This window comes from Colius striatus, chromosome 4 (genome assembly GCF_028858725.1).
Source record: "Colius striatus isolate bColStr4 chromosome 4, bColStr4.1.hap1, whole genome shotgun sequence".
Classification (NCBI taxonomy): Eukaryota; Metazoa; Chordata; class Aves; order Coliiformes; family Coliidae; genus Colius; species Colius striatus.
The window spans coordinates 74,658,088-74,683,831 of record NC_084762.1 but is presented as its reverse complement, the minus strand read 5'-3'; the positions used below and the strand labels follow the sequence as shown (position 1 = coordinate 74,683,831).

Sequence of the window (25,744 nt, the reverse complement as noted above, 5' to 3'; positions counted from 1 at the left end):
GGGAACTGGCACTGTTCAGGCTGGAGGAGACCTGCTGTAGCAGTGCAGTTAGACTAGGTGATCTCTAAAGGTCCCTTCCAACCCTACCATTCTATGTGATTCTGTGATAGGCAACTCTTTTCCTTTTAAATGATTAATTTAACTGTATACTGAATTGTAATAGAAGTGAGTTCTAAATTTGTGTTTATGAAAACAAATAGAAAAAGTCCTTAAAGTATAAAATGAATATGCTTTGCCAGTTTTGGAGTTATTTAGTCTTGTTGATCTCCTTTATATGCATTTGATAGCAAGGAATTTGGAGGGGTTGATTTGTTTTATGTCTGTAGGCAGTCTTCTATTAAATATATTAGGAAGATATTTATAAATAGGTCTAAAATTTGAGAGTAGTGCTTGGAAAATCTTTATTATTTTCTGTTATATGAGAGGAGGCAGACGATCTTAACTGTAATGGGCCAATATTTTCGTACTTTCTAACAGAGACACTGGTAATCTTCTTGTTTATAAGTATGTCTCAAGGATGAAACATAACTACAACCATCTCAGCATAAGAAAAAAATTGGTTGTGAAAGCCAGCAATGTGGTGTCCTGTCTTTTTGCTACAAATATTTTCAGGGGTTTTAGGTAGTGATCAGCAAGTCTTAAGTTTGTATTAAGAAAATGTATCTGGTTTTAATTCCACTTTCTTCATACTACTACCTTCTCTTGGATCTTCTTTCTAAGTTTGTGCTTTGCTAAAGTTTAAATTCTGCATTTTTGCCCTTTAGTTCATATTTCTGTAATTATTTGGCATCCCTGCTATTACTTCTCATCCTTTCCTCAGTCACACACTCGATAGATCCAGAAACGTCATTTCACCGATCTAGGGTCACTGGGGGCAAAATTGAGAGTTTTTGAAGAAGAGATATCTGCTGTGTGGTCTGTGTAAATTTAACATGGACTTTACTTGACTGAATGTTTTAGTTATGGTTGTGGTTGTCATTAATTAAAAGACAGCAAGTAGGAATAATTGTAATCTGGTATTAGAAAACAATATCAGAAAAGAACATGGCAACAACTGAGGGAAAAATCAGCTATAAAATGTGAGTAGGAGATGATGTGTATGGAAACATGGCAAACTGAATGGAGGAGTCATCGTGGGGTTCAAGAAAAGCAACTGGAAACAAGTGCAGTAAAGCTGAGAGCGAGACAGTAGAACACATTAAAAAAGCCAGAAGAAAGCTTACTAGAATGGAGTAATGTAGACAAAGCAGAAATAAAAGAACAAGTAAATCAACATGCTATAAAAGATGGCAGTACAAAAATAAGCACTAATTAAAGAAATATTAATCACGCAGCAAAATTAGAATCAACCAAAAAAAGCCCCAAACCTTTAGATATAAGAAGTGAAGGGAAAAACTGCAACTTGATGAATTAATAAAAACAAATGTAAACCCAGATAAGAAGATTGGCAAGTTCTGTTGAGAATGCTAAGCACAAGTTCAAAATATTTTTCCAGTGGTTTACCTTTTCTCTGGTTGAAACAAGTAGTCCCCATAAAAATGACTAATTATTTTATTATGCCTAAAACAAAAAAGTATAGTTCTACTCGGTGGTGGGGTTTTTTTGGTTGTTGGTTTGTTTGGTTTTTTTCCAGCCTGATTATTTATGTCTCTCATCCCATTTAATATTTAACCTTTGGAAATGTACTTCATATTTCTTGATGTAGAATGTTTCATTAGTACATGTTTCATGAGTCAATGCTGTGGAAAATATAGTCTTTGAGGTGACAGTTCTGTAGAAATACTAAAGCATTTATTTTATTTATTGTTCTGGTTAGCAATGAATTTTCTTTAAATCCCAAAAATGGCAACAAATTTTAGTCGTTTAGGGTAGTAGATAATTTTTTTTACCTTTGTGTTTCATGAAAAGGATAATAGGACAGGAGTTCATGCTGATCTCAGTCCTCCTTATAAAACTTTTGCAGCTGCATAGATGATGACAAAAGTCCACCAGGATTTCCACGCCACGGAGATAGGGTGCTTTGCAGCCATGTGTAGGCTTTGATCCTATAATTTGCTGAGGATCCTCATTGGCTATTAATTTAATTAAGCAATGTTTAGACACATTTTGTATGGTTGTTTTTTGCAAGTTCTTTTTCTATTTCACCTTTGGTGAAACTGACAGAACTCTATTGCTTTTGTACAAGGAGCTGTGGACCAGGCCTTGACGTTAGGGACATTCACTACCCTAGGAGATGGCTTAGCACCTTCTGTTATTCAGTTTCTATAACAACAAATAGATATCACATGAAGTAACTTCTAAATGTTATTTGTGTGTGTAACTCTGCAATGTCTTGAACATTTCTCCACACTGTATCTTGCTACAAAAATATCATTCTTCAGCTATGAGCTTTTATGCCAAAGATCCTCAGGGGACAAATGGAGGCTTGCACCACATACAGATGACTGTATTAGTTTCTGTAGAATTCAAGAAAATTAATAAATAGAGTTTATTTTCTAGTGCAGTGAATTTTTAATCTTTAAATAGTTTTAACTTTTATTTTTTCCTTCATTCTTTCCACTAAGGAAATGCTACTTCACCACAAGTTCAAAGACCTTCTTTCATGGACTACTTTGATAAACAAGATTCCAAGAATAAAAGCCCTGAAAACTGTAATCAGAACATGCATGAACCTTACCACATATCCAAGAACATTTTCCCTGATAACTGGAAAGTCCCTCAAGATGGAGATTTTGATTTCGTAAGTACATTTTCATTGTTTAATTTCTTACATGCTGTTTATTTTATACGTGCCAATAATAGTTAATCCTTTTCTATAATAACTATGTTAATAAAAGCAAGATAAGGGAAGTTTCAGGAATAACATCCAATTATCTGATCTTAATGCCTCATCCTGGTTGTTGAAATAAATATGCTTGCTTAATGCAGGACCTTTCTAATGAGCAGTGTGGTGACATTATGAATATATTTATTTATAACTACTTTTTTTTAATAATATTTTTTATTCTTTGTGTGTTATAAAAACTTTAAAACTTGACCCAATTCTATTAAAAAAAATCAAATTAACTACAGGTGTGGAATAAGTATAATAAGTTGCTACGTATCTCAGCATTTTAAACTGGATTGGAGCCATTTAGTCAGTATTCTTGGAGATCATCTACTGTTTTGCACAAGTCAATGTATTGGTACTATTCCACTAGCACACATCTCTCTACACAGAATTGTTTTATCTAACATCAATCTGCCTATTTGAGGGTGAATTAGCTCCCACTGCTGCCCAACAAAATACGTTTAGTTTCTTTAGTTTTCTTTTTGCCTATTTTGCAAGTTATAACAGGGGCAAAAAGAAAATGTTCCTAAATTATTGGTTGCTCTTAAAGTGAAGCAAATAATCATTATTAGATCATTATACCTGTTTTTCACCTTTGTTATTTTTTTAACATATTTGAATGAAAGAATTTATTTTCTCTGTTATAGATTAAACATGTTCTTAACTGCAGTGCAGTAGCTAAATATGATCACATGACACCTTTCTGAAAGTACTCTTGGGATTTGGAGAAAAATGTTGTGCTTTATTTTAGGTGACAGCTGTAGGTGTGGGATTTTTTTTCCAGTTTTCACTTACTGCATTTCTGCATAAAGCTGACTCTTAAATTTAAGCTACTGGAGTAAAGCCAGCTAAATAGCACAGTATAAACTGTTGCTGTGAGAGAGTTTTTAAGTTGGATTTTGGTTTGGACGGGGCTTTTAGCCTTTTTTTCTTCTTTTTGACCATAAAAGTCATCTGATAATTTACTAAGAAAATAATTATTTGCACCATTTGTTGGGAAATAACTGGCTGTTATTTAAGTACAGTTATTATACTGGTAATAAAATTGCCTTTAGAAAAATTAAAAATTCATCCTAGCTTTTCTATTACTTACTAAGAAATGCAAACAAAAAATGATCCTTCTTGTAAAGGCTAAGATCCAGAGTCTGTAAGTGCTTACTCATGAATAATTCACACATAGTTCCACAAGATGTGGAACTTGTTAACATTACTTGTACATATGGAATTGCCTTCTTGGAATTTGTCCTAGAACCAAACCTGAGCAGTTCTTATCTTCAGAAACCTAACTGCTCTCTATGTTGTAGACAAACCTTGCCTAAATGTCAAGTAAAAGGGTTCAGAACCCAAGAACTGTAGAATGGTTTGGGTTGGAAGGTATCTTTAAAGGTCACGTTTTCCAGCTTCCCTGCCATGGGCAGGGACATCTTTCACTAGAAAGACAAATACTTCCCTAGGTAAGCCAGCCTAAGGAGTTTAGGAAGACTCTTCAATAACAGATGTACAGCTTCAGAGTAGTCCACTCAAGGATACATTTCTCTGAAGCATCTGGTACCAGCTGATGTCACAAGGGATATTGGTTTTAACAGCCTGCTGGTTTGAACCATAGACGATGGTTATTTATTTATATATTCTAGAAGCACTTGCATTTATATTTTAGACAGCAAGTGGCAGTATTGGTAAGTGGCCTGCAAGAGACTTTCTGAAAGGATGAATCCGTGGGCAGCATGCATAATATATTGTCTACTCTTTGTGAGAGTAACATAAATGTTTTCAGTTCCTGACATGAAGTCTTTAAATGATTCATGAAAGGGATAGATAATGGAAACTTTTGTATTAAATAACTCCATTCTATTTTGTTTGTATTTAGTTTTAATGGGATCTAGAATAAGAACCTAACAGTAAAGGCCAACAGTCGTGATTTTATTTGAAGAAGGGATTGATACACTAGAACTAAAATATAAATTATGAAGATCTAACTTAATGCTAGTATATTCTGATAGTGTTCCAAGTTTCTGTGTAGAAGAGGAGGAATGCTCTGTAAGTTGAAGGCTGCCAAGCTCATTTTCTGAGTTACTTACCATTATTGTTACTTACCCTATAGCCTTGTAAGCTGTGTATTATATGCCAGTGCTGGCAGCTAGGTGCTTTAGTTGTGAGCCAGGGCAGAATGACAGTGTCATGCTAAGAAGACATCTTTGAGTGTATCAAATAGAAAGACTTTTAGAAGTTTATTAGTGTTTGTGTCTGTACAGCATAAACTAGAAAAGCAGAAATGCCACTGGGGTAGAAGGGAGAAGGGAAGAGGAAGAAAAACAATCCTTTTAAATCCCTGCAACTAATCAGTTTACTTACTTCTGTGTATAAGGTGAGACCTGCAGAATTGCAAGCTAATTCTTGAGGCCAAATGGTACATTTGATTGCACTGATATTTTATCCTATTCCTAATATATTTTACTGTTTGGTAAAACAACACATAGTTATTTTATTTGTTTAAATGTACAAATACATGTAATGCAGACATAGCAGTGGCTTACACTGCTATAACAAGCAGTCTTATACACTTACCAATGTTTTTAGATAATGTAAATAAATTATACAGGAAACGTTTGACATAAGTATAAATGAATGGATAAATGAATGTGTAACATAATGCAAAATGAACTTAGTGCAAGGTCTAGTTTGAAAGATTTTGTGTGGGTATAGCTTTCTGCCCTGATGTAAATGTTTTTAAAACTACTTGCCAATGAAAACAGAAGTAGAAGACTTTTCCAAGAAAATAAGATACTTTGGTCATCAATCTGAGCTTTAAAAAAGGTAATTTTAGCAGCATTTTTTGTTTTGTTTTGTTTTTTTATGTAAGTGCCTATTTATGCTTTGTTTTTTACTGTTGAAGTACATCTGTTTTGAAATTCAAAGCTGATCTTATTTCTTCTTCACTAATGCCGTATGGGAGTTATAGAGCCGTTCCTGAGTGTTAGTCCGGCAGGCCTTTAATTCTAGGATCACTTGGTACTGGTTATTGATGTGTAATGTTCCATGAATTGGTGAGAAAAAACTGCCACTGCAAACCTCGAAGTTTTACATCGTATTGAATCAGGTGTATTGCAAATAACTTTTAGCTAGACTTAATTGTGGTACTATACAGTCACCTTGAATTTTATGTTATTCCAAATGTATCCTGTTATATATGCTTCAGGATTAAGGTGCTAGTTTTGTGCAAAAGAGATGTTTGGGATTTTTATACTACATTTCTTCTTGCCTTTAAAAAAAATCGAAATAACTCCCAACATTTCCTGAACATTGTCTTTTTCATGACTAGGAATTTGTATAGGGTTGCTTTTTTTGATCTTTGTTTTCAGTGGTTTTGTTCCTTATGTTTTCTGTGTCATGATAAATTCTGAAAGCAAAAAATATGGGTCTTTTATATCAGTGAAACTTAGAGACATGTGTTTCTGGGGAAGCAGCTGTAAATGTATTGTTTTTGTTTTGTTTTTTCCACTTTAGCCTTTGAAATGAAAGTAGTGAAGCTCTGACTGGATAGAAATCTTACACAAAGCAAACCAGTGTTTATTTAAACTTCAGCTTTTTAATTAAATATTAAATATTATAACTTAATATATGATTATAAGTCACTTAAGTTTTTATTTATCTGTTATATGATTATACATTTCAAACTCTAGGATCATTTATGGCTTTTCATTTTCAATTAATTCTATGAGACTATGGGTAATCTTTTTTACATATTTTCATTAATGTTAAGGGGCATGCAGAACATAGCAAAATTAAAGCAGTATTTTACACCTTAATTCTGTCCACTTAAGCTGGGATTAAGTAATGTTTTATTCACAGCATATCTTGATGCCAGTAAGTCTAATCAACAAGATGCTACTTACTGTGAGAAAAAGCAACCTAATATCTTTGAATAAGTAAATATGCAGTAAAACTCTGTAGAATGTGAATGCAATATTCATAGAAATGTTAATAATGCATGTTATAAGCCAATTTTTTAAATGAGGCTTAACTGTTTAATGGGCTAACTTTTAGTCTTAGCTCACAAGTCAGCAGTTTGGATCAGAGTGCTGAGTTGAATCAAATGATGTGTTTGTTTCAACCCTCTAAGTGACCAGTTCTTTTAAGATCAGTTGATTCTTATAGATATTATGTATTCATATAATACATAATAGCTTTGTTCTTTCCATGAGGGATGTACATGCTGGAGAGAGCTGTATGTTAAATGAGCGATATAACTGCAAGATGATGTTCAAGCAGCATGCTCAAATTTCTTTCTGTCTTTCACAGTTGAAGATATTGTGATATATTTTGTAATATCTATCACATTTTTATAGGCATTATAGAATATAGCTTTTTTTAAAAAAAAACATGACTTTTTCATAAGCAAGAAGTGTTCAAAATGTTCATAATATGGGGAAAACCAGGTAAATTTTAGCTTGCTAGATGGATGTGCTCTGTGTGTGTTGTTAAATAACCTACTGCTTACATTTTTACTGTATCATGACATTTTACATCAAATTAAGATGTAACATTGCTGTGTAAATTCTTCTGCCCCTTAGTACCGTGTGTTACTGTGGGACAAGATGTTAACAAAGGAGTACATGAACTACAGTGGTTACCTAATTGATGGTAACCTGTGAATTAACATCACTGAGAATGAGTCGTTAAACTTCATTTGCACTGATTGGATATATTGTTTCATTTTAAGTGAGTCAGTTGGGTTTTTTTATGAGATGATAAAATGTAAAAAGGCAAATCTATTTATTGTAGCATTGCTAGGGTAATGATTTCTGTCTTCAGTAGAATTATTTCCAAACAGGAATGGTATCCAGATTGTTAAATATTAAACAGTGAATATGTAGATCATGTTTTGCAGTAACTGCAGTATCATGTTTAAGTAGATGCATTTAGGGTGATTTAAAGATTCTGGAATAGCAACAAAAATTTTAAAAACCATCTGTTTCCCAAGGCAGAATATTTCTCTGCATTTCAAACAGGACAAATACATTAGAATATAATCATCGTGAAATAATAGTATTGCAGATACTGAGCACTTTATTTAACATAAGGTAATAATTGCACAAAATATAAATGTATAAGGTGCCAATTGAACTGGTAAATACTATAAAATGACTGAAGACCAAACAGAATTTAATTACAACTTCAGTAATAAAGCTAGGCTGAGTTAACTTCAATGGAAATACTTCTTTTTTAAAAACCTTGGCTGAATTTACTCTGATTTAATTTAAGCAGCAGATGTCTTTGGTACTTTTCTTTCTAATTAATGGGAATTAATGTATTTAATCTATTTTCAATAATTTCAGATTCTTGTCTAAGTAATTTGAAAATTTTAAAGGAACTATTAATGTATATTCATTTTGCTTTGTTTTTAATTAGTTGCTTGAATGTCATGAGGCGTTTCCAGATGCTGACGGGAAAAATGTTTCCTTGACTAAGCAAACGTGGAACTTAGGTTTCTGGGTTCGCATGGCCCATACGCATAGGAGATAAACAGAATTTTATTCTTTTTGGTTCAGACGTGGCTAACAGAGGAGAGACTGTAAAATTAGTCTATTGAGTATAAAATGCTTTATCTCATTTTATGAAGGTAGTGTGAGCCTCAACAGTGGAGGCTCTTAGATGACTGATACAGAAGCGTCTTGTGTATCAAGTGGTTATTTGTAAAAATCAAAGGTGTAGGGGTAATTCAGTGGCAGAGATATTCATATTGAGTCCTCTGGGGATGATGTGCAGATCATGGCTGTGGTTTTTTAGGCTCATAATGCAGCTCTTCAGGCAGGCAGCAGAGCAGGTTGTACCAGCCTGACATATAAACTAAAAATATACTATTGGTTGGTTTGAGTTTTTTTCCCCATTAGGCAAAGAGAACGGATCAACCTATTATACATCTTTTAAAACTCTGTAAGTCAAATAGTGACTGATTTAGTTAAATGCTGTTTGTATATTCTGACCACAAAAGGAGAATTATTTTTCTAGCAGAGTGGGGCAATACACTACCTGAGCAGAGTGTTTCTCCAACTGGTGTTGAACATGGGATCTTCTAGCTCTGAATATGTCCCTTCCCCTATTAGCATAGAAGTAAATATTTGAAAATCAAGCCTAGTGATTTGGTCTTATATGTAACTGAATTGTTTAGGCTGTAAAAAAAAATAAATCTTTTCTGTTTATCTTAAATCATAGGATTGATTTAAAGCTATTACTCTGATTATTAAGTCATTAATGCCAAAGTGCCAGTGTCATTCTTCTGCAGTTTTGGAAGGTGAATTGAGCTGTCTGACAAAGATTGTATGAATTTGTATCCTAAAAGAGCACAGAAAACACCCTTCTAGGACAAAGGTTTCTGTATTCTTACATGTGAAAACCAGAATTGGAGATTTTTGCTTATCATTAACATGTACTCTAAGATAAGAACTCAGGCTTGAATTGCAGCAGTTTATTTGAAGCTAGATAATAAAAAGAATAACTAATAGGGTAACAACATGCGATAGCAGATTGCCTCAGAAGACTGCAGGTGTTGCCATTATTGTGAGCATTGAAGATCTGGTTAGATAAACATATCAGAATAGTTTTGATGGGTTTGATCCCTTGGAGCAGAGGATTATCATAGCTGACCTCCTCCCGTAAATGTTTCCAGTGGCCTTATTTCCTATGGCTTTTTAAGCTACCGCTGGCTAGTGTTTGTAATCATAAAAGATATTGACAACACAATGGTCTTACAAGCTCAAGCTCTCAAAATTAGTGACATACAGCATTTGTTTATTAGGAGTATCAGTATTTTGGAGGAGGTAAGAATTTAGGTAACCTTGACAATTTTTGCAATTAACAGTCAGCTATTATTTCCAAACTTGAGTCTGCCTCTGGAAAATTTCAGCAAAGATTTGGTCAATAAACTTATTTTCTCTCCTGAAAGGTTGAAGCGTCCCTGCTGTCTTATTTTACATGTCAAGTAGTTCCAATGTGCAACATGTTTTTTAATTGCAAGGTAGTTTCTAGTGAAAAGACAGTTTAAAACTTATTTTTCAGCCAACTTTCAAATTCTTAATATAAAGAATGAAACTACTTCACTCATGTAACACCCTTTTTTTTTCCTCATCGTCTCAAATGGAGAGACTGAGATGTAGCCCTAGTGTATATGTTAAGTTATAGTGCAGGTCTGTAATTTGTGCATAGTTTAAGGAGAACGAAGGAAAGAAATGAGTGAAGCTGATGAACTGAGGCAGCACTGCTGGTTTAAAGTAACATCTTGTTACCTTAGTAACCAGTTGTCTGTACTAATATACCTCTTTGAGATCATTGTGTAATAGCTAAATAATGTGCATAGCCTAGAAAGAGCTTTTAAATACTTGGGAAAAGCAGTTGCGGCTGGACAAATTTTAGGTGATCCTTTTTTGTCCATCAAACCAATCCAGTTACAAGTCTCTATTCAGGTTTCTCTTGCAAAAAAAAGGGGGGGATGAGAGGCAAGATATTTAATCCAAATAGTTTCCATGTCGCATGAATCACCGTTAATGTCAAGACGACATACCACATCTTTGTTTGTAATATCTGATCCCCAGACTGAGTGCTGACACCAAGGAGTGCATGTTCTACTTGATCAGTTTTAAGAGAGTTTCAGTAGAATTCTTTGAAAGTATCTCTATGACAATATCATGCAAATTTACCACCAAGAAACAAAATCTGTTCTCCTAATCTTTACTATGATGATTAATGATAATGAAAAGAATAAAAATAAAACTTGCCTCAGGATAGTGGGCGACTGGAATTCTGCAAGACTTGTTTTAAGTTAATTTTTGTAACTCTTTAGATTTAAAGAGAATTTCCTTAGTATGTGTTTTGGTTAAAAAAAAAGGGTTTTTTTTCAGTTTAGCTTTTTTTACTCATCCTATCCTTTTTATTTAGTTTTTTTAAAATGAGAAGGAGCACGAGAACTTGTCAGATAGGATTCTTGCTATTTGACAGAAAAAAAAAAGGTTAGTTCAGTGTCTATGTGGTTAAATCTCAATAATAAAAAGCTTGTATTAGATTTCTGTGCCTTATGTTTCAATCAGCAGCCAATAAGTACCATGTGTAGACTATATATTAAGCATAGATGTTAATATTTCATAAACAAAATACTGGAAATTAAATGGCTGACATTTAATACTATAGAGCTTTATGAAGAATGGAAAAAATCCTGTGTAATTTTTGTTTGCAAGTAACTTGTAGAATTTGAAGAGGTCTTCAGCATTAAGGCATTGACTTCAAACAGAGCGCTCATAATGCTTGTAGTTCTTCATTATATGGAATTAATATATTCAGATATCTGATTAGATTGGACTTGTTACACTTACCAAAGCCATGAATTGCCCAGAAGATTTTGTTTTACATGTAAATTTTATTTCCTTCTCTTTTAACTTGCATAACTCAGAGATAAAAGGGAAAGAACTTCTATGAAACTTCAAAGAAAAAATCCACTTATTCTCATTTACTTGTACTTTAGTAATGTGTGAACTGTATACATTAAAATGATCCAAATGTCATTCTTTTACATTGGATCTCTGATTGCAGATAACCCACATTTACTTTAATATGAGTTGTAACATTAGATTTAGGTTTAGAGTTAGAAATTTCACAACTTAGACTGTTTTTTTCAGTATTCCTTAGTTTAGGGCAAGTATGCCTAGGTCCTAGGAAACAAATACCGGAAGAATTAACACTTCTTTAACATCTACTTAAAGATCTTGGTCTTGCTTACATTTAAGTTTGTGTTGAAAGTAGGATTTGTATAGATATAAGAATACTAGCTAGAAAATTAATTTTCTTAACCTAAATAAGATGACCCAGAACAAAATTGTTCTGTAGGAAAGCTCTGAGGGTTCAGTAGTGTAGTTATAGCTGTTTCATAAAGCTGCTTGATGCTTAGCTGAGAACTCTGACTGCATTTTCCTGAAAATTTTTCATGTGCCACAGAGAAAGCTAAAACTACTTAGCTTGAACTATTTTGAAGAATTTAACTTAACTTACTTCGCATTCCAGCAGACTAGGTTCATGGACAAAGTTAGGTCTTTAGTTGAGAAACAGAAATTGCAAACCTTGACTGCATGGTACTGTATGAGCACGTTGTCGTGCTTGTAAATGTGAATTAGGTGGAACTTTTTAAGAACATGTTTGATTTTTATTGTCCCTCATGGTGTCACTACAACCCAATATATTTAGTAGCTTTTATATTTGAATATTCTTCTTTCAAGTAAGAATGGAGGAAAAAAGGTTCTTCAAAGATTTTTACAGACCAGTCTTCCCCATCACCCTGAAAAGCTGTCTGGATCCAAAAAGTTCTCTTCGTAAAAGTAGTCTGTCCCAAAATGACTATTTTATTTTAGTGTGTCCTCTTTGGCATAGGAAATTTAAGAAGTGAGTGAATGGAAGAGGAGGCTTTCTCACTGAGATGACCTTGGGCATTGGTCCCTCTGGAACCTGGAGGAGGTGCTTAGACTTTTTTGAAGGTAGTCCTTCGTGTGTGTCAAGTGCAAACATTTTTGGTTTTGTTTTTCTGGAGTGTTAAATGATTTATCACTTTTACAGAATGGTAATTAATTTTTTGTTGAAGTTAATAGTTACTTTAAGATTGCCATGGATTAAAGTAATGTTCTAAATGTCATCCCCACACAAAAGGAATATGCACTCTACAGAGATGCATAGTAACCTCAAGATGAGACCTACGTGATACTTCCATGGTATTTGCATGTATAGGGTAGAATGGGCTTTTTATTTTGCTTTTGCAGAGTTAAGAGATTTCATTGCATTTTCTGTCTTTTGAAAGAGTTTCCGTTAACTAACAGAATACCACTGAGTCAAGATAGAGACCAATGTAAGTAACCTTACGTTCAGATAGATTAAATTAAAGCAACAAAGACATTAAATTAAAAAATGAAACTGTTGTTTGTCTTTTGGGACTTCGTGTGCAACTAATGCTTCACTGAGATGTGAGCACCTGTGTGCAGCCCACTTTCATTGCTGCTTCAGGGAAACAGGAGGAATTGGCAAGAGTGTGTTGGTTGTAATGCAACTTGGTGTGTAACATCTTTGTTTCATTTTTTTGTCTCTTGAGTTGGTTAACTTCCTTGTCATGTAAAGAGACCTGTTTTGCACTGTATTTTTGCCTATATCAATTTCTCTGACAACTTCTAGCATGTTTTGAACAATACTGTATCATAGAGCCTTTGGAAAGAGTGGTGCTGTGGCCAAATAATGCACTTTTCACATTCAGTGGTTAACAGGATTTAACACCCAAATTTTGCAGTGCCTTTTTATTTAAAAGCAAACAAAAATAAAAGCCCCAGTTTTCAGAGTAAATGGTATTTGCAGAGAAAAAGGTGGAAAAGAGCTGATAACTCTGAAGAGGATTTCTGAAGGATTTGGGGAAAAGAGCAGTAGGGGGAGGGAGGTCAGACTCTTATTTAAGCATCCCCACAGCCTGTGAAACTCAAGAGCCTTGTTTTCGACTCTCTGCTGGCTGATGACTCTATGGCAACAGCCCACTGATCATCTTAGAGGTGGGCTAATTCAAAACTACAGGGGAAAACAGCAACATTGGAAACAGTGGTTAGTTTGAAACTACCTGACCTGTTTTCCATGTTTTAAAGAGCTGTTGCTATGGCAACAGCAGCTCAAAGAGGACCGAATGCTGCTAAGTTTCAGGGATTTGGCAGTCCTGTGTGGAGGGGCTGTATCACTTCCAATACCAAGCTGTGTTCCCTGCACCCACCTTTTTTATGAATACCTATACTATCTTAGAATTAATACGACTACTTTAGAAAACATATTACCTAAATCCTAATGGAATGCTAACCTAGCTCTATTTCAATTCAATTCTTCCTTTGTTCATCTTCTCCATCTTATTGCAACTTCCCTATTTCTATTCTGTTTCAAGGAAATAGACAAATAATGCACATCAGCTACTGGCTATGTGTTTAGTGCCATCGAAGTTTTGGATTTTATGACAATAGGACCTTCTTTGATGACACTATTCTACTAGAGTGAGATGGAATACACCTGTCTAGAAAGGGCAAGGGAAACTTTGGTAATAGGCTGGCTAACTTGGTAGAACAGGCTTTAAACTGAAGTGGAACAGGATGCAAAATGGCAATGCTCGTGCCATCCCATCCAACTGGGAAACACACCATTGCAACAAAAGCAGCGACAAATTCTCCTGACCTGCATGCTGAAAGTCAGAAGGCTGACTACCCCAAGGGAGTGTATAACTGTGTAGGATACTCTTACACCCATCCAAGGGGCTTAGAGTAGATGATCTCTAGACGAACCTTCCAACCCCTACCATGATGTGATTCTGTAATTCTTAAAATACAGCACCTCTAAGCAAAGATGGTTGTTACTATATCCTATGGTCCCCAAACTGTCCTATCACCAGACACTCTGACTATTTTTTCCTGCATTTCCATATCCCACATTATGCAAGCCAATATACATGAGCTATTTGAGAATGGGTTAGGGAGCAATTAATTCCAGAGCTGAGATACCTTCATTGAAAAAATGCCTGAAAAAGCCTGACAGTTTTAATTGGTGAATTACTATCTGAAATGCCTCTCCTGCTGCCATTATAGCACATTGAGGAGAGAGGATTTTGCAGATGGCCAGTTCAAGAAACTCTTCTACAGTTTTAAATTGAAAATCAGTGCGGTGAACTTTACCTAGCATTGGGAATGTACTGTGCTTATTGCGAAAACTCTCACGTAGTCAGTGGACAAGAGTATAGTATGCTAACAGAAATGTTTGGTTAGTAGAAGTGTAATCAGATTTTCAATTTAGTTCATGCTTTTAATTATGGAGTGAGAAGAATAGTTGTCATGTGATCTGCACCCAAAAGGAAAGAATGTTCTTCCCAAGCACAAATTTCAAGAGAAGTACTCATCATAACTGCACCTCAGATTCACAGGACTATTTGGGAGCTCCAGAAACCACCTTAGTTATAGTAATACTGGAGCCTCTGCCTTACTAAGTGGAAGTTACAAAAAGAAACTCTAGCTGGTAGCTTTTTTTTTTTTTTTTTCTTTTTTCCAACCCCAAGTCTGTTAGCATTATTTTGGACTTGTTCATTTTGAACCCTGGCTTGAAAGCCTTCCTCTGCCTCTAACAGGCATTGTTATAAGACCACATATAAAGGAGAATCTTCATCTGTGATATTTAGTTTATTGGTTATCTGGGACAAAGTGATGTCATAATTGTGAAGGATTCTCAACTAGTCTCATTAAATGCAAAAAAGTGTTCAGAAAATGGTTTCTTCAATTGTTAAGGTAAGTATTCTCAGGAGGAGTAGACTACTGGGACCCTGGCTGGAGGAAACAGGGAAAGAAACAAGGAAGATTGACTTTGACTTAGTCTTTCTCATGGGACACGATTAATAAGAGTTGGTTGCACAGAGGTGTTTCTCTGAACAAAACACAAGTGGCTTTGAGCACCAGTCATTATGACAGTCAGTTCAAACCAACCTTCATATAATAGTGCATTGGTAACAGAATGGCCCAATATATGTGTTATGATGCATACTGTGAGATGAGAATAGGGACTGATTATTTAAGTATCAGTTACTTCTGCTTCCATGAGAAGTGGAATTAACCTTAAAAACCTTTTAAAAGGGGAACTGGTCTAGATGATCTTTAAAGGTCCCTTCCAACTCAAACCACTTTATGATTCTGTGAATGTGCACTTGTAGCTCAGAAAGCTAGTCTTATCCTTGGCTGCATAAAAAGAAACATAGCAGATTGTTGTGGTTTTGTGAGGAGCTGCTTTTGCTTGGTAACAGAGGGACAGGGTTGCAGCACAGACCTGGTAAAGAGTTCTTGGACCCCAACTGGAGCAGTGCATGCAGCTCTGGAGTCCTTAATACAGGAAAGGTGTGAGCCTGTTAAGAGTGGGTCCAGTGGAGAGTTACAAAAATGATCAGAGGGCTGAAACACCTCCTGTGAGGAAAGACTGAGAGACTTAAGAGTTGTTTAGCCTGGAGGAAAGAAGACTTCAGGGAGATCTTACTGTGGCTTTTCAATGTATATGTGGGACTTACAAGAAAAAAATGAGATTTTTTACCATGGCCTATAGTGATAGGACAAGGGGCAATGATTTTAAATTTAGAGTAGGTTTAGATTGGACATAAGGAAGAATATTTTTTTAATAAGGTTAAGGAGACATTGGAACAGATTTCCTAGAGAAGCTGTGGATGCTCTATCTCTGGAAATGTTCAAGGCCAGGTTGGATGGGACGTTGAGCAATCTGGTCTAGCAAGATATCCCTGCCTATGGCAAAGAGGTTGGACTAGATGATCTTTAAAGGTCCCTTCCAACCCAAATCATTCTATGGTTCTTTGAAAATTATGAGCAGAAAGGAGTGGCAGCAAGGAACTGTTATAGACTGACCATAACTGATCACGCTTCATCCCTCCATGTTGCTTGGGGTGGGGAGTATGTATGGGTAGGAGAGTCTGTAACAAAGGAGTGAAGTTGAGCTTGGGAAACAGAAGAGGCAAGGCATTGCTTTAATGTGGGGGTTTTTTTTGTTTCTCACTGTCTAAATCTACTTTTGTTGGCAATAAATTAGATTTCCCCTGTTGAGTATGTTTTGCTCATTATGGTAATTGGTAAGCAATTCCCCTGCCTTTATGCTGAGACATGGGCTTTCTCATCCTATTTTCTTCTCCTCCCATGCTACGGAAGGAGAGTGAGCAGCTGAGAGGGCATTTGGCTCTTAGCCAAGGTCAACTTGCTGTATCTGGTAAGACTCATTTCATCAGTCTTCTGTAGCTAGTTCATCTCCATCTTTGACATAAGGATAAGATTTCTTGGTCTATATCGGCTCTTCTTTGTCTTTTCCTGGTACAGTACTTCTGTCATGCAGGCACAGCTTGGTAGCTAAGCACCACCATTGGAGATGTTCGCTTTACTGGAAGAAGCGCCAGGTCTGGTTCCCCCTCAGTGATCTAAAGCACAAATACCATCTGTCCTACAGTTAAGATAACTTCAATGAGTTTCTACATAACTGCTGATGCTTGCCAGAGACAGAGAATCAGTCTAGCTGCTTTCTCATTTCTTTTTACAGAACTGTCCTCAAATTGCCCCATATCACATGCACAGAAGTACTGTTTCCAAATTCCTACTCATTGAAGTCAGCAGCTTTCTCTGGAACTTCTCAGAAGAAGTCCTTGTCTGCAGTACAAGGGCTCCAGGGTGGCCTGAACGTGTTTCTTGGCTTTTCACTGGAGTGACTAGCTGTCCTCAGAGTCATGATCAAGTCAGAGCTGGCTCAGCCTTCTTGGTATTTTGCAACAGCTAGATGATTGACGGGTATACTAGAGAATGTAAGTCTTACAGCTGATGAAGTTCATCAGGCAGCTGCATGGTTTGGTCAGATATACCCAAAAAGGGGAGCTGTGGTAGAAGAAATTGATCCCACCTGGCCCATCCCACCTTGTCCTCCACCATGGCAATAGAGTATTGGGAAATCTTCATGCTCTGCAGAAAAGTTTATAATAGTTGGGACTGATATGTCTAGTATATTCAGTATATTTCTTGAAATCCCTAATAATATTAGGTAATAGAAATTGAAGGATTGTGAGTGAGAAAGCTTCAGGAAGATACTCAAGCCAGTTTTCAGGATCTGAAATGTTTCAGTGAGCATGTTTTTCATGATATTGAAGAAGAAATATTTTTGATTAAGTGAATAAATGCTTTTGATCTTGGCTCGGTTTATCCACAGGGTCTCATTTAGATACCTCTTTAATCTACTAGTCACAGTCTTTACTAGTGTTTTTCTTGCAATTTATGTTCACTAAGGATCTTTGGAAAGATAAAATAGTCAAAAGACTTACATTTTCCCTAGCTTCATGAAGGCAGTTTTTACTCTAGAATCTCTTCCTCTATGATAACAATTAGTTTTGGGATTTCAGACTTACCGTCACAGGACTTGCACTGCCTAAATCCTTAAGACTTATGCCAGATTGTTGAAGACAATCTGAGACTTGCAGATTTGTACCAGTAAATTCCATATGTGCTTTTTCAAGCATGGATGGCTTCTGGACATAATGCAGCTGTTGAGAGTGATTCTTGAGTCATTTTTTTCCTCAAGGCTTTGTTTTTCTTCATCAGTCAGCCTATAGGTTCAACTTGCAGTGGAACTTCTTCAAGAAGTTGTGTTCATGAATATATTCCTAACTCTACCTGAAAGGAACCAAGAGTGGGGTACAAGTTGGTACCTCACGTGTACAGCCTTCACAGCTCAGCCTTGAGTATGTGTTCCCCTAGACACTACAGAGACAAAAAAACATACAACCTTTCTAGGATTGTGCATAGAGTAGCACAACTCAAAGATGTTCTAGTTACTGCTCAATAGTTTGTCTTAGGTGGTAGTGCATAGTCTTATTTATAAAAAAGAAAAAAGCCTTTTGGAAGTTAAACATAGTTTCAGGAAGCATACTTCAACATCCAGTAGTTTAATGAAATACGAGGCATTAAGGGAAAACAAAACATAAGTTTAGAAGAAACTTCTAAAGAATCCTACAGCTAAATGTGTGATTCTTTACATAACAACCACATATTTAAGTTTGGGGGTAACTTGACTCACTGTTGCAAGAAAATGAAATTAATGAAACCACCATGAGGCTGCAACTCTTCTGGTAACATTGAAAACTAATGCTTGTCGTCTTTCACTTCGAGGTTTATGGTTTTGATTTCCTATCTGGACATTAGAAGACCTTGGATTTATTTTTTTTTCCAGTAGTAAGGCATTCTGGGACACAAATGAATGGAAAAAAATCAGCAGCAATCAAAATTAGAAGAAAGCTTGGACTGTGATTCTTCTCCATAGCAATACAATCAAATTGTAACCCTATTAGAGAAGCAGAGTTGTGGAGGTAAATAGTTGCTATAATATATTGTGATATACTTTTATATGCTAATATGACCATAGAAGACATTCATATTCTCTTATTTCAGCACTTGCTGGTATTTCAGTTAAAACTGATATTCTTTGGATATCCATACAGCACAAAAAGAAAGGACAGAAAGAAGGAAACTCTTGAAATTGGGTAGAGGGATTTTTTTTTGAGCTGCACTTTGTTTCTGTTGTAGTAGGTATGAAATCCCAGTCATCTGATAACTACAAAAGTAGAAAACTGAGTAAAAAACTGGTTTGTACTTTGCTGTGTAAGATTAGTGATAACATCTACAACTTTTTTTTTTTTAAATGCTTTTTCTTGTATTTTACTTGCTTCCCCTTGCTTGTATGCAGGTTCACTTTATTCTGTCTCTTCCTTCCACCTCTTCCTTTACTATAAATGTTGAACACAGCACTGTGATATCACTTAATGAATGAATTCCTAGATCAAATGATTTGTATTAAATTGATCTCAGATGTGACATATTGTAAGTTACACAGGAAGCACCCTTTCTGGCAGCTATACATTGCCAAGGAATTCTTTGTCAACTGTGATTTATCACCTTTGCTGATACGAACTCTTAAGATGTGTAAATTTGATTCTGTTTTAGTTGGATTTTCTAGCCAGTAGTTTGTATTTATGAACTACTTAAGCTTTCTTAACTCTGTAAGATATCTGCCTATCTCCAGCTTTGCTACTCTGAGAATTCATGCTGACCCTCTTTGACTGTGTCGTCCATCTTTGCAAATACCAAGTTTCTGCCTGTAATTCAGCATGGCATGAACTGGTTTACCTGTGTTTTTGAAGTTGTAGTTTACAACTTGTTTTTATAATTTCAGTTCTTTAGTCAGGAGTCTGACTTCAATTATGTAAAAAAATCTGCAGGGTCTCAGCATTAGTTTGCATCTGTCACTAAATTGTAGTAGACGGGATTACCTTGAGGACACCTTGTATTTGACAAAAACTTGGTTATACTATTAATTTGTTGGCAGGATGATTTTCTCCAAAGACCTGTTGTACCCGAACACATTACTACCTGAGGATTGTTGATTTTTGACCTTTATCTCTTTGGGATTTTCCTAAAAAATCTGGAAATATTGACTCTTTCAGTTGTTGGGAAATAACCGTGCAAGTTATTTTTCTGCTCAAATAAACAGGAGATAGGTCCAAAAACATTGTAAATAGATATTTTTCTTGCAAAGAGTATAAAAGATGGCTTAGTTGGCTGCCATGACTTTTTCCATGGCCTTTCAACTTTTTTATTTTAGATAAACTTGAGTTTCACTTTCCCTTTATGTTTAAATAAGCTCCTAACTTAAAGAAAACATTGTCACAAAACCACTTAAGTTCGTTAGTAATATCTGTAATGGCTCAAAGTGATCAGAACAATGATTTATTCTTTCAGTGATTGCAGAGCTTCTTACACTTCAGATGTGTTGACATGGTAATTTGAGGACATGTAGGGGTCATGTTAAAATAAGTCAGCAACTAAATAATGATTCTGGCATTTTATTTTCTGGTACTAAATTATCTTTTATTGTGTAAGCTAGTTCTTGTCCAAACTATTAGTAATCTGAAAAATGAGAGATTAAAGTTACTTACTAAATGATCTTTTCTGTATCCTTACTAAAGTAGATAAATACATTTTTTCCACACTAGTTTAACACGTCTGAATTGAAGGTACTTCCATTGCTTTCACTGGAATCGTGTGTCACAAGTTTATAGATCTGACTGCTAAACAAGATTTTTTTTCATCTTCAGTTTAAAATTTTATGATGTTATACCTAGTTCTAGCTCTTTGAACAATTCTTACTCCTCCAAGGAAGCGTAACTCACTCAAGTTATATAGGTTATTAAATCTTCTCTTACATGTCTATCATGGGAAGAATATTGCACAAATAATATATGCATGAGTTTATGAGTACCCACCCCAGGAATTATTATAGAGGTGAACCTGCTCCTGCAGGGGGGTTGGATAATTTCTAAAGGTCCCTTCCAACCCTACCATTCTATGATTCTATGATTTGGAGTTCATTTCTCCTTTGAAGGTCCCTTAAGCACAATGAGGTTGTCTGTAACTGCCAAGAGTATGATTGATTCTCCCATGTGTTTATTCTGTACTTGCATCATGAACATCATGAGTATGAGTACGAGCTAGAGGTTCCAAAGAAACATAAGGAAGAACTTCTTCACTTTGAGGGTGATGGAGCACTGGAACCAGGTGGATTGTGGAGTCTTCTTCTCTGGAGCCATTCAAAACCCACCTGGATGAGTTCCTGTGTGACCTACTCTAGGTGGTCCTGCTCTGGCAGGGGAATTGGACATGATCTTTTGAGGTCCCTTCCAACCCATAAGATTCTGTGATTCTGTGATGAGCAAGGTGGGAATAGCTGGTTTTCCAGGAACAGGACATCTGTCATCAGGCCACTAATTTTCAGTTGTGACAAGTCACCCTTGGTTCTGGAACTGCAGCACAAGAACAAAAACAGAGTAACTGCCTTGTAAGCTCTTAACAACAGCCAGGGGAGATTAGCTGGTCTGCGTGCCATCTTTCCCAAGGAGCTGCTTTCTCTTCCTGAACATTGAAAGGACCCTAAAGACAAAAAGAGTTTTGAACTCAGTTTTTCCTTTGGACATAAAGAGAATATACTGTCAAGGTAAAAAAAAAAAAACAACCAAAAAACCCCTTCTTTTGTTTCATGTGTGAACTGGTTTAAGATACCATGTAAACTATTGGTTTCACAGAAGGAAGAGGCTAGCCACTGGCAGACAGCAAGGAATTTATCCTCAGGGATGCTGCCAGGATTATTAAAATAGCTGTGTAATGCAGAAAGCATAGATGGAGCCATTATCTACAGTCTCAGTATTTCATTCATGTAATCCAGCGGTTTGTAGGAATGCTTTTTTATTGAATGATTTTCTGCTTGGTCTATATTGTGATGTCTTACGGCTGGTTTTAAGGGCTTGAAATAAGAAAATATACTATACATATATTAAGATAGGTTAATTAATTTCATTACTAGAAATATGAATGCCAACTTAAGGAAACAGTCTTTGAAACTTTTAGGATTGTCTCTTGATACCAGAACAAAAGAAAAAGAAATTGCAGTGATTTTTAGGACTGGGTTCTTATTTTCACCAGAGATTTGACTCTTGCAATACTTTTGACAAGTTTATTGTGCTGTAATTCTAGCTATAGAAATGATTAACTATGTTCTTTGAACAGTTCAGAGACTAAATAATGCCAGTTTGTTTGAACCAGTTTTAATTGAACAAAAGAATTATCTTAATTTGCCTGTGTTGTGCTTGTGTTTTGGGATTTTTTTCCTATTTAGGGAAATACTGTTCAGGAAAAGCTATTACTGTTTTTGATTTGCAGATTATCCATATTTTAACTCTTTGTGCCCATTAATTTCAGAGTTTATGAGAACTCTGCTATATTAGAGGATTTTGCCATGCATCAGCTAAAGGCTTTTCTCCAGATTCTGTTTTTAACTGCTGGTGCTGCCATTATTCCTCTGTGCTGATGTAATGCGCCTATTTTGCCCCAGGTTTTGTTTGTGTCACTATCGTTGTTTGACAGTCGGGATTATTTCTATTTCAAGCTAGTATAGCTGTGCCAAATCTGAAGGAAATGAAATGCTGTTTGAATCTATGCCAAATGATTTTCATGGTGTATTAGAAGGTGCCATATTTGTGTGATTGGTGTAGGATTTTCTGATAGAATTAAAGAAATGTAATTGCCCTGGCAGAGACCTTTTGGTTAAGGGACGACATTGAGAAGAATTCAGATCTGAGTATTTATTTGAGGACTTTCTTGATTTTAGCCTTCTCATGGAAAAATGAATAAGTGCTGTTATCAGGAGAATGATAACAGAGAAACAGGGATTGTTTCTACAATGAGGTCACAGCAGAGAATCACGGAGTCACAGAATGGTAGGGGCTGGAAGGGATCTCCAGAGATCATCCAGTCCAACTTCCTGCTAAAGCAGGTTCACCTAGATCAGGTCACACAGGAACATGTCCAGAAAGGTTTGAAAACCTCCAGAGAAGGAGACTCCACAAACTCTATGGACAGCCTGTGCCAGGACTCCCTCACCTGAACAAGAAAGAAGTTTCTCCTCATGTTCAGGTGGAAATTTTTGTGTGCCAGCTGGTGCCCATTACCCCTGTCCTGTTGTTGGGAACTATAGAAAAAAGACTGACTCCCTCCTCTATATACCTGCCCTTTGGGTGTTTATAAGCACTGATGAGGTCCCCCCTCAGTCTTCTCTTTCCAGGCTAAACAGCCCCAGTTCCCACAGCCTTTCCTCATAAGAAAGACACTCCAGCCTTCACGGACACGAGAGCGTATTGCTGGCTCGTGGTTAGTTTATTATCAACCAGAACTCCCAAGTCTCTCTGCAGAGCTGCTCTTTACCACATCAATCCCCAGCCTGTACTGGTGCATGGGGTTGTTCCTCCTTAGATTCAGGGCTCTGCACTTGTCCTTGAATGCTTTGAGGTTTCTCTGTGCCCAGCTCTCAACCTGGTCAAAATCTTCCTGTTTGGCAGCACAGCCTTTTGGTGAATCAGCCAGTCCTCCCAGTCCGGTGTCATCAGCAAACTTGCTGAAAGAGCTGGAATAAGATGCAGGGGTCCTGCCATCAGGTCTCATGTGAGGTGTAAATTCTGCTCACTCTCATGTACCTCATCTTCGCTTTCAAATGATCTACTGCTTTGTGACAAGATTATCTTATTTAGATTGTGTTCACTTCTGGACTATTTGGAATGTGCCAGGCAATGGAGTTTCAGTTTGGATGCTCTTGCAGTTCAGTGAAATAATAAGTGATTTATATCATCATTTAGTCAACATCTGTTACATATATGGTTTATGTTGTAACATTTTTTTTGACATTTCATTTCTTTTAATATATTTATTGAATTCCATCTGTTGGGTTTTAAAAGTTTAGCTTTCTTTTCTCCTTTAGGCAAACACTGTCAGCCTTATTTTGCCAGACAGGTAAATTAAATGCTGGGTGTTTGTCAGCATTTGTGCAACAAGCATCTACCCATTCAGACCTAGTATACATGCAAAATACTCAGACTTTCTTGTCACCTGTGTTCAAAACATTGGCTGTGTCAGCAGTGATGATAATCTGTTCTCATGCTGAAACATTGTCAACATTTCTAATAGCCAGCCTCTCTACCCCTTGTGCATTGGAGTATTCTGTTTTAGGACTATGTAGTGGTCAGCAATAGAGAACAGAGACAAGTATTTTGTAAGTACATCTTCAAAAACCAGCTGTTAAGGAATTAGAGAGTAGTTTGGTAGATCTTACTGAACATGCTCAAATTTTAATTTTCCTTTCCTTAATACTGTTATTAACATATTTACCTCAAAGGCACTGTACGTTTGCTGTTCTGTCATGTTGAGGTGAGAAGCTCCCAGGCTGTAATGATAACCAAAGTCACAAGTACAAGAAGATGACTAGAAATCTTTTGAGCAGAATGTGTACTTAAATTATTCCTGTAATAAAATGAATATGCCATGACACACACCCCTCCCAAATGTAAAATGATATCTGATCTGGTTATATTATAGAAATTTTAGGCATTATTGAATTTTGTGTAGGCATTACATTCTGTTGACTTTAAATCCAGATGCCTTATTAAATATGGTGTACCTAATTTCTTAGCATTAATTGGTCACAAATAGGAGTAAAAACAGTGTATGTCAGGTATGTGAAGACCAGTCACTAATATGTTGAAGCATTTTTCTAAAATCAATTTGTCACTGAACTTCAACATAACTGAAAAAGAAATTTAAACCTATACTCAATTTCAAGCAGGAAGTAAGAACATTCCAGCAATAGGATAACTAAGATATTTATTCAGGTTTCTCATGTCAAAGCCCTCAGTTGCCTCTTTTGCAGCATATCATCATTGCTATAGCTTCACATTTGTTTTGCTCATAGTTGTGATACTCATACAAAGTCACCAGTTTCTGAAAAAAGGTTGCTTCAGCTTCAGCAAGCTGCTGCTTCTCAAATATAGTTTTGGTATAGTCTAACACATTAAAAATATCAGTAGTGTGAACTTGGTGTTTACCTGTAGAACTGTTTATAGCACTATTGAAATCTAAGAGGGATTTGCATTAATAATGAGGAAAGCCATAAAGAGTGTGTACAGATGTTTCCTAATGCAGTAAGTCTGTTGCTCTAAAGGCATATGATCACATTTAGAAAATTGCTATTGCATGTCTTGGCAGTTCGTTAAAAACTGAAAACTTAAAGTTAACCAGTATTTTGATAGACTAAGTTCAAGGTCACCTTTTGTTTAAATGATGTTTTGTTTTCTGTAATTAGACCATGCCAGGTGTATTAAGTATGTAATTAAAACCACAAGGTTTGGCTAATTCAGAGTAAATGAGAATGAAATACAAGGTCATTATTCGTCTCTGCTGAGACTCCAGATGAACAGCGCACATGGAACTATTTATAAAATATTTTGCATGGTTAAAAATTGCTTTAGGTTGCTGTCCATGGCTTTTATATTAAACTACTCACAGATTTTTACAAAAGTACCTGTAGTGTAGAAATATGTACCCATGCCTGGTGTTGAATTTGAATGGAAATAAAATATATAGATAGATGTCCAATTTTATGGCACAGATTTGAAAAGGAAAAAAGTTAGTAAGAGCCTACGAGGCACTTTGCACAATGTTCTTAGGGTGAACTTCCACTAACAGCCGTGGTACTGGGAAACTGGTTCAAAGTATCCAAAATAACACCTGAAAGGGAATAGACTAATTTTATACTAGTGGGTTGAATTTCTTGCTCTGTAAATACACTGTGAGTACAGCAGTGGCACATTTCCACTGCTGTGTTACATGATAATCAAACCTTATCAAAGGCTTTGATGGTAACCTAACTGCAGCTGCCAACACCTCTCTGCAGCCATAGGCTATACAGCACTGGGCA

At 36.0% G+C, this 25,744-nt stretch overlaps 1 protein-coding gene across 1 annotated transcript in view; it reads left to right on the top strand.

Annotated features, from left to right (window-relative positions):
• STK3 (serine/threonine kinase 3) overlaps window positions 1-25,744 on the top strand; it is a 136,574-nt gene that overhangs the window by 88,099 nt on the left and 22,731 nt on the right. Inside the window, exon 10 of the mRNA XM_061995028.1 lies at window positions 2,565-2,740. Coding sequence (XP_061851012.1) covers window positions 2,565-2,740 — 176 coding nt within the window. The remainder of the gene's footprint in view (window positions 1-2,564; window positions 2,741-25,744) is intronic.